General features: G+C 39.8%; 2 protein-coding genes across 2 annotated transcripts; one reads left to right on the top strand and one right to left on the bottom strand.

Annotated features, from left to right (window-relative positions):
* The first annotated feature begins 2,128 nt into the window (after window positions 1–2,128).
* Window positions 2,129–3,335, top strand: LOC131953103 (mucin-2-like). Its single transcript, XM_059316140.1, has one exon. The coding sequence runs from the start codon at window positions 2,148–2,150 to the stop codon at window positions 3,045–3,047; it is 900 nt and encodes a 299-aa protein (XP_059172123.1). The 5' UTR covers window positions 2,129–2,147; the 3' UTR covers window positions 3,048–3,335.
* A 1,016-nt stretch (window positions 3,336–4,351) lies between these two features.
* On the bottom strand, window positions 4,352–9,017 carry LOC131953101 (uncharacterized). Its single transcript, XM_059316138.1, has 4 exons — window positions 8,769–9,017; window positions 6,456–6,564; window positions 5,859–5,968; window positions 4,352–4,460 (listed from the first exon to the last, which is right to left on the bottom strand). The coding sequence occupies exons 1-4, from the start codon at window positions 8,993–8,995 to the stop codon at window positions 4,406–4,408; spliced, it is 501 nt and encodes a 166-aa protein (XP_059172121.1). The 5' UTR covers window positions 8,996–9,017; the 3' UTR covers window positions 4,352–4,405.
* Between the last annotated feature and the right edge of the window lie 774 nt (window positions 9,018–9,791).

Raw genomic sequence — 9,791 nt, 5'->3', positions numbered from 1 at the left:
CATGAGACAATCCTACCACGTCAGGTGGACGAAATTAGATCAAAGGGAATAAAATAACAATAAAGACACACATTGGAATCAAGGTGGCCGCCCGCTTTGATGGCAGAGACATGCCTTATTGGAATACAACTAGCATCCAAAGTCAATTGTTATGCGTCGGTCACACCTTAGTGATCAGGTGACAAATGCTAATTTAAACGACAGCGGTCATCGTGGAGCGAAGTTTGTCGTAGCGTACAAGAAAACGAAGCAGTATTAGTGGTGGTTACACTGCTAAGGCCTCTTTCGTTACCTCGCAGATAGGGTATAGGGCATAAGTTTCTAATAAATTTCTGTTTATAAAAGCCATAAGTAGAGCAGCAGGCAAAGAGATTTGGAAATGTCAAGTAAGAACATGTAGGCTACAGCGAAAGTTCACACATAGTATTGGAAATGCGTGATCATAACGATGTACCTGTAGCAAAGTAACGTAAACTTTATTTTTTTTTTTGTTGATGATGCATTAAAACACCAGTTTTAAGTTACGAACCTGAAGACCCATTCACATTTGTTTGTTAAGTTTAACAAATTCATTTTATAACAATCAATTATTATGAGTACAAAGAGTAAACAAAACCATATTGACAGTCAATTAAAAAAAAATTCAAATCAACTAAAATCATCGTACATACTATTAAAATTTTGCTGTGAGATATTTTGTCTGAGATATTTTGTCTGAGATCATTTGTCCATGATATCATTTGTCCTGATATATTTTGTCCTGGTATCTTTTGTCCGTGAGATCATTTGTCCTTGAGATCATTTGTCCTGAGATCATTTGTCCTGAGATCATTTGTCCGTGAGATATTTTGTCTGAGATATTTTGTCTGAGATCATTTGTCCTGGGATCATTTGTCATGGAACCATATATATATATATATATATATATATATATATATATATATATATATATATATATATATATATATATATATATATATATATATATATATATATATATTTCGTTCAGATATCGGTACACGTGTTGTATAATTGCATACCCTCTGGTAGAAGGTACACTTGCAGAGTTTCTTCCAGGCATCTCTTCGGGCCCCCCGAAAAAATTCTACCGACCCCCCCCCCCCCCCGAACGAAATGAAATGTATATAAGTATATAATTTATATAGAAAAATATACTTTTAACAGTGTCCGCCCCCCCCCCCCTCCCGAAGAAAGTCTACCGCCCCCCGAAAATTTCCAGTGCCCCCCCCCCCCCCCCGAGAGAAAAAAGTCTGGAAGAAACACTGTACACGTGTCGTATGCTTGTATCTGATACAGTTATACCCTACAGTTAAATGGTATACACTTTGTATGTTTTTATACCCAGCAGGTACCAGGTATACAGGCTGTACCTACACAAACATCTCCGTGGGCCAACACTACCAGGTGAAAATAAACCCAGGGAACGACAAATTTGTTGCATACGTGTATGCAACCAATGGCAGCTATTCTTTTTGTCACGTAATGGGCGCCTCTGAATATCCAAAAGCCATTGGGGTAAGTACAAAATATTCATTTGTGTTAATCATTCATTTCTTAATTTTATTTATCTTGAATATTTTAATTGGTTTTTGTTTCATAAAGATGTATTAATAAATAGCAAACGGGTTGTTGGTAATTGAGTAGTTACCGATTGAAGTTTGGGTACTTGATGTAGTAAGATTTTTAAAAATATAATACAGCGATTTAAATAACTAGTTAAATCTGACACATACAAACCTACCAATTACATATCTAAACATCAACCTAGGCCTACCAACTACATGTCCATACCTCCACATAAACCTACCAATTACCTTTCCAAACCTCCACACATGCCTACCTTATTACATGTCCAAACCTCCATATAAACATACCAATTACAATTCTAAACCTCCACATAAACCTACCAATTACTTATCTAAACCTACACACAAACGTACCAATTACATTTCTAATTACATATATAAATCTCCACACAAACCTACCAATTACATTTTTAAACCTCCACACAAACCTACCAATTGCATATATAAACCTCCATATAAACCTAAAATTTACCTATCTAAACCTCCACCCAGGCCAACCAACTACGGACCTACGTCCAGAGACTACAGCCCGACCCAGTAATGTCAACAACAACTTGCCCGTCACCGTCAGTTAAGGCTAGTTCAACACAGTCCAGTGTCCAGAGTTCACAATTATCAAGTCTCCAGTCACTGACCATCTCAGCAACCAGCACCGAGCAGAACACACTAGTTAGCACACTGACCACGACATTGACCATCTGCCCAAGCTCTCTTCAGCCGTCCAGTTTTTCAACACTTTTCAACAACCCAATGTCCAGTAGTTTTATTCCATCAACTTGGTGTACGCTAACCAGCACACTGACCAACACAGTCGTCAGCAAATTGACCACAACAATGATGAATACAATGACAAGTACAATTAATCTCTGCCCAAGTTCATCTCATCCGGAGAATTCCTTAATATCTAACACGGCAATATCCAGCAGTTTGCATCCATCCACTGAATGCACGCTTACCAGGACACTGACCAACACACTGACCAACACACTAACTAGCACGCTGAACATATGTTTACAGTCACCATCGTCCATGACCTTAAGTCCATCATACTTGTCGTCTAGAACAGACAATTTATTAAGTAGTTCCTCGTCTAGTTATTCTACAACTGGCTTCATGCCCTTGTCAACCAGCTCCCAGACCCCAACCCTACAGCCGACCCTAACCCTGGAGCCGACCCCAGCGTCCATCTCCCCAGGTCTGACCGAGGTCGAAACCTCTGAGATTGTCGAGAGCATCAGAAGGGATTTACTGGTCGACCCATTGACCACCTCGGCCTACATCAGGACTAAAATCTCCATCCCTGACACCAGACCCACGTCCAACTTTATTGGAGGGGTCGGGGTCGTCTTCCTGTCATTGGTGGGGTCGCTGTTTATACTCTGTGATTTGACGTACGTTTTTGACGCCTTCAAGGCGATAATACAGAAACTGAAGCATTGACTGCTTGATTATTTTAGTGTTTGGGCTTTAGAGTTTGTTACTAAATGTATATTTTTGCCGACGATATTATGTTGTCCTTTAGACATGGGAATGTATGTTAAATTTATAGACACTTCACTACAGATGTAGAACAAAAGAAACTTGCATTCACACAGTTTTTACTCCTGACTGACGGAGGCTAGACTTCTTCATGTTTTGTATTTCTTTTTTAAATGTTGTCAGCTACTGCGCTGCTAATGTAAAAGTTATACATCAGTGCGTCCTCTCTCATCCTGTCAAGCAAATAAACACTGTGCATGACTGTATAATCTCACGTTTGAGAGGAAATAAGCTTAGATTTAATTTCCACAAACACATGTGAGAGGATATAAGCACCTTACGTATTTTCTCTATTGTTGGCCTCAATAAGCACTGCCTAATAATAAAAATGAGACAACTATATTTATCTATTCCAATGTTGTACGATTAAACAAATATCCACAGTTAACTGAAGTGATAGTTTTCTTTTAAGAAGTTTGACTTACATAAACACATGTAGATTAAAAAGTGAAAATCACTGTTTGTATTCTTAACCATTTTTTGCCCTACATCATCCAACAGATTGAAAACGTATTGTAACGTTACCTACTAAAGATGTAGTCGGCCCTTTATGGACCACGTCGTGTTACTGTGGGGAGCTATAAGCAACAGATACGAGGAAATATATAGCACCGACGCCAATGTATTACCATGCCTTTGATTTTATATTTTGCCAAATTTTGCTATTTAAAATGAAAAATCCGTGTTGACTAAAGTAGTCGACACAGCATATTGTTTTACAACCGCATCTAATGAAAATGCATGAAGCATTATTTTTTTTTCTAAAATGATCTTCAGTGTCTCTTCCAGACTTTTTTCGTCGGGGTGCACTTGAAATTTTCGGGGGGGGGGGGGGGGGGCGGTAGACTTTCTTCGGGGGGGGGGGGCGGTAGACTTTTTTCGTGGGGGCTCAGCCCCCCCCCCCTCCGAAGAGATGCCCGGAAGAAACTCTGATGATCTTATTCCCACAATTATTTCTAAAGCTCACAAATATGTGCAGAACGAATTGAATCTTTTTTGTAAACTTTAAGGAAATAATTTTCTTTTTAACAGCTAATCAATTAAAAAAAAAAACATTTTATTGAAAAGATAAATGTATAATGAATGTATCATCAGTTTTGTTTAGATGCAATCGTTAAGGGAGGTCATCTAAATTGTTGTCATTGTTTTGTTAATTTGTGGTATTTTTGTTTTTGTGTGTGTAAATAACAGCTTAATTTAACAAAAAGGTATAGCATATTTAATAGTAAAAATAAATTGCAGCGATTGTTTAAACGAGCTTAAAACTGGCAGTGGATGTGGTTGCCTTCGTCTATAGCCACGCCTCCTATGTTGCTGTGGATATAACAAGATATTTGTCATTAGACCAGCTTTGCTATTTTTACAAGCTTTTATTTAAATTAACTTGGTTCATCTGTCTGTCTTTTTTTATGTTTTTCGTCATACATCGAAACTGCCGAGCGAAATTTCGAGCACTTCTAACTGACCGATTCGTTTCAAACTTGGCACTTGTTTAAAGACCCGAAGACACGCAATCTTACTGATTTGACTTAATTGGATGCCTGTTTAATTTTTTGTGAATCAATTAAAATTTCCTATATAAAGTACAATGTACCGCGCTGTTATACACGTATATTTCCTGTTTATTTGGAATGTTAAAGTAATGAAAACAAATATTGTATAAAACGTTATAATAACAAGCTTTTATGTAATAATGCACTAAAAAGTAGAAAATAAATGATTAAAAAACCCCACACAACTAGACCAAACCGCTAGACCAACCCACACAACTAGAACACACACAACTAGACCAACCCACTAGACCAACCCACTAGACCAACCCACTAGACCAACCCACTAGACCAACTCACTAGACCAACCCACTAGACCAACCCACTAGACCAACCCACTAGACCAACCCACTAGACCAACTCACTAGACCAACCCACTAGACCAACCCACTAGACCAACCCACTAGACCAACCCACTAGACCAACCCACTAGACCAACCCACTAGACCAACCCACTAGACCAACCCACTAGACCAACCCACTAGACCAACCCACTAGACCAACCCACTAGACCAACCCACTAGACCAACCCACTAGACCAACCCACTAGACCAACCCACTAGACCAACCCACTAGACCAACCCACTAGACCAACCCACTAGACCAACCCACTAGACCAACCCACTAGACCAACCCACTAGACCAACCCACTAGACCAACCCACTAGACCAACCCACTAGACCAACCCACTAGACCAACCCCCTAGACCAACTCACTAGACCAACCCACTAGACCAACCCACTAGACCAACCCACTAGACCAACCCACTAGACCAACCCACTAGACCAACCCACTAGACCAACCCACTAGACCAACCCACTAGACCAACCCACTAGACCAACCCACTAGACCAACCCACTAGACCAACCCACTAGACCAACCCACTAGACCAACTCACTAGACCAACCCACTAGACCAACCCACTAGACCAACCCACTAGACCAACCCACTAGACCAACCCACTAGACCAACCCACTAGACCAACCCACTAGACCAACCCACTAGACCAACCCACTAGACCAACCCACTAGACCAACTCACTAGACCAACCCACTAGACCAACCCACTAGACCAACCCACTAGACCAACCCACAAGACCAACCCACTAGACCAACCCACTAGACCAACCCACTAGACCAACCCACTAGACCAACCCACTTACCGACAGGCCGTCATGTACTCAGCATCTCTTGGTCCATCGTCCAGGTCAATTGCGGTACCTGAGTAGTGTTTGGACGTACAGCTGTGACAGGCACCTGCTATCTCATTCACCTGATGAAGACATTGGTTAGAAATCCAGTCTACCAAAAAACATAATTTGTATCATTTTCATTCTCCTTTTAATCATGACTAACGCTACCATTATCCCAGAGGCGTAGCGACCCTTACCAGCGCCCGGGGACAAACTTTCGATTTGCACCACCCCTCGAACTTTTTATTTGCACCCCCCCCCCCTTCAAACGTTTGATTTGCACCACCCCCTCCCGAACTTTCAATTTTTTGTTTCTCCAACCCATTTTGGCGCCCCCCCGGGCCCCCACCTCTAAGGTCGGCGCCCGGGGACATATGTCCCCCCGCCCCCCCCCCCCCCCCGCCCCCCCCCCCTCGCTACGCCACTGCATTATCCCCATTATCATCGTTATTAAATGTGTCCTTGAACATTTGGTGGAGCTGAGGTAAATCACAACAAGGGTACAGCAGGCTCGTCTTTACACACCTAGTCACTGCCTGTAGAGTTGATTGTTTAAATCTTACCCACCTTCACTGTACCTTTGTCTATGAGGTTAGACAGGTAGGTCAGGACCTTGGAGGAGATGCAGACAGTTCCACCTGGTGCAGGCTTAGTTTTACATTCACTGCATGAGTAGCTGTGGGCGAGATTTATCGGTTAGTTTGTTCTGTTAATGTATTTGTTGGCGAGATTTATCGGTTAGTTTGTTCTGTTAATGTATTTGTTGGCGAGATTTATCGGTTAGTTTGTACTGTCAATGTATTTGTGGGCGAGATTTATCGTTTAGTTTGTACTGTCAATGTATTTGTGGGTGAGATGTATCGGTCACGCTGTTTATGCTTGTGTGAGAGATTTGTCGGTTGCATTGTACTGTTAATGTATTTGTGTTTGAGATTTATCAGTGACATTGTGTGGTTGGCTAAGTTGTGGCACAGCTTTCGCGGTAAAATTATACTAGTGAAGTAGATTATAAACACTATGGACAAAAAAAAAACTGCTTAGAATAATTGAGGCAAGCACAACCATTGAATTATTGAAATTAGACACAGACTGTATCTTTGTATAACAATTATAAAACTTAATTTCAAACGACGTAGAGAAATAGAGATTGAAGCCACTTCAGAAGTGATTGTAAAAATATGGCGGTTGATAGATCAGAATTATGCCAGAAGATACTGCAGTATGAGGAAAAAGGGTAATTTGTATGGGGACATGAGACACACGGCCAAGAACACATGGAATGATGGGGATTGTCTCATCATTCTACCAACAAATTTTCTAAAGACACATTTCTGAGTATGGACCCATAGATACGAATAAAAAAACCTTTTTACCTGAATACCTAATTCAATTGTAAGATAGATGGAACATTTCGACGAATTATTCTACCTAAACAAAATTTTTACCTCAATATCGTCAGATTGGTTTATCGAATTTTAACGTGAATTTAAAATTATTCAAATATATAAAAACACAACTTTTACCTGAATTTCAGGAAAAATTGTCAGATCCGTACACGGATTTTTACAAATTATTGTTACCTATATATATATAGTGTAATAAAATGTCAGACTTCTTCGTCCTTTTTTTTGTAGGGATTCACTCAGTGGCAGAACTAGAAAAAAAGGGCCACCCCGCAAAAACAAATTATTGGCCCCTCCATATATATATATATATATATATATATATATATATATATATATATATATATATATATATATATATATATATATATATATATATATATATATATGTATATATAAGTCGGGTTTTGAAAAAAATGCTTTTTTTTCAATAAATCAAATTACAACAACTTCTCATGTGTGTGAGTGCTTAGTCTGTTTTGAAAAACTGTTTTATTTAATTTTTGCCTTAATATTACAAACTATCAAGACGGTCGAAAAATATGTACCATCAAAGCTTTATATGTGTTAGGGTTCTCGTGTTTGTTTATTTCAATGTCTTTTTATATTTATATTCTTAATTTTAAATACATTTCCTTTTTGTGCTATATTATTCTTTAGTATGTATTTTTTGAAAAACAATAATTAAGAGAACTAATTGCGTTTATAATTTGTTTAGTACAAATCTACTAAAAGGAGCTTATAAGCACCCCTATTTGACTATTTAAAAAAGGGAAATAAGTAATGGAAGTGGTTTAACCGTTTGCCATTCTTTCACAATGATTTAATAACAAAAGGAAAAAGAATATACAAGAACGTGGAATGGTGTCTATAGAATAATGTTAATCCAACTGCAGCTATAGTATTCTTGTTACAAAACACCCATCAAGTTAAAAATAAAAGAAATTTTTTTTTTTAATTATTAAAAAATTGATTATGGTCTTCTGTGGGCCCCCCTAAATGGCGTGCCCCCCCCCCCCTCCGCATTGCGGGGTCTGGCGGCACTGTAGTTCAGCCCCTGGATTCACTCCAACACACGTAAGTATTACGTGTCGACTTGTTATGCGCCATAAACGATCCGCTTTCAGACTGCTTTTCTTTTTGGATTTGTCCAACCCAGAACAAACTACAAGGCAGCAGTTTTATATAAATTTTTAGTTTGGAGTTGTCTCTCCTAGAAGAGTTGCTGTCCCCAGCTAACAAGCCTCAGAGATCCGAACTCGAGCCCTTTCGGTTTAGCAACCACGAAGCTTAACCGACTCGACAGATAAGCGTACGAATTTTGACAAATTATTCTACCTTACATGAAACAACATTTATCTGGATATCTATACAGAGTTCCCAGATACATTTTCACCCTAGTAACACAAATTGTATTTTTAAACAGAATTTGAACAGGTAGACTATAAAATTAAACCAGACCAACTGAACATCTCACCTGGATCTACTGGCCTCTTTCCCGTTGCACATGTCCCGGATGTTGTTGAGAGCGAAGGCGTTGTCCGTTATGCGAGAGAAATGGGCGGTGGCCAGTACGACCTTCCCGCTGTTGTGTTTGGCCAGGATGTTGCAGGCCAGGGTCACAGCGTCTGCTGGACACGCCCTGACGTCTGCCAGTCCACAGGCCAAGGACAGGACCAGGGTGAGTACCACGTGATGCGTCATCGTCTGCTTGTGATGTGATGGTAAGGACAGATGCGGACGTCTGCTTATATAGGTTCGATCACGTGACATAACACCGATGACACGGACGTCGTGATTAGTCCAGGTGAAAAAGTTAATTAATGAATAAAAAATTAAACCTCAGGGCTTTCCTGTTTTGCTTTGTTTGATGATAGCAAACATGAGTTTAAATAGTACAGGGGAGGGGAGAGAACGCTATTCAACCCTGATCTAGATGTACGTCAGATGTTACAGATAAAAGCTAATTAATAATAGAACAACGTATTGTTCACCTTGTCCATTTAGTGAAAACAAACATTAATCAAAATAGCATATGAAAAGGGGAGACAACTCCATCGGCAATGAAACGGATGTTTGACTTTTCCAGGAACACCCTATGTAGTCCTTGTCAACCGCCAAATCAGCACAATTAGAACACTCGTTTGTTATTAATTTAAAAAAATAATCTATCTCTGTTATTTGGGCTTAACTAATGGCTCAAGTTACGGTAAGAAGAAAGGCAGACTGCAATAAGAGACACAATCGAGCATTTCTCAATCCAGTGTTTCCTTCAGGGGGGGGGGGGGGGGGAAGGGGAGGTCGCATGAAATTGTTTTTGGAGGGGGGCGGACTAATTTTTCCCGGGGGACGGAGGAGGGGGGCACTCATAAAAGTATTTATTTTCTATATTAATTCTATTAATTCTATATTAATTCGGGGGCGTAGACGTTCTTTGAGGGTGGGGTGGGGGAACGCCCTGCCCCGAAGAGATGCCTGAAAGAAACTGTTTCTCACCTTC

This window comes from Physella acuta, unplaced genomic scaffold, assembly GCF_028476545.2.
Source record: "Physella acuta isolate Inbredline_101_S28 unplaced genomic scaffold, ASM2847654v3 ptg000905l, whole genome shotgun sequence".
Classification (NCBI taxonomy): Eukaryota; Metazoa; Mollusca; class Gastropoda; family Physidae; genus Physella; species Physella acuta.
This window is presented reverse-complemented; position numbering and strand designations above follow the sequence as displayed.

Coding starts and splice junctions, on each gene's coding strand:
- LOC131953101 (XM_059316138.1), bottom strand. CDS start 8,995: ATGACGCATCACGTGGTACTCACCCTGGTCCTGTCCTTGGCCTGTGGA. Junction 6,565..8,768: donor AAAGAGGCCAGTAGATCCAG/GTGAGATGTTCA, acceptor TCTCGCCCACAG/CTACTCATGCAGTGAATGTA. Junction 5,969..6,455: donor TAGACAAAGGTACAGTGAAG/GTGGGTAAGATT, acceptor TGTCTTCATCAG/GTGAATGAGATAGCAGGTGC.
- LOC131953103 (XM_059316140.1), top strand. CDS start 2,148: ATGTCAACAACAACTTGCCCGTCACCGTCAGTTAAGGCTAGTTCAACA.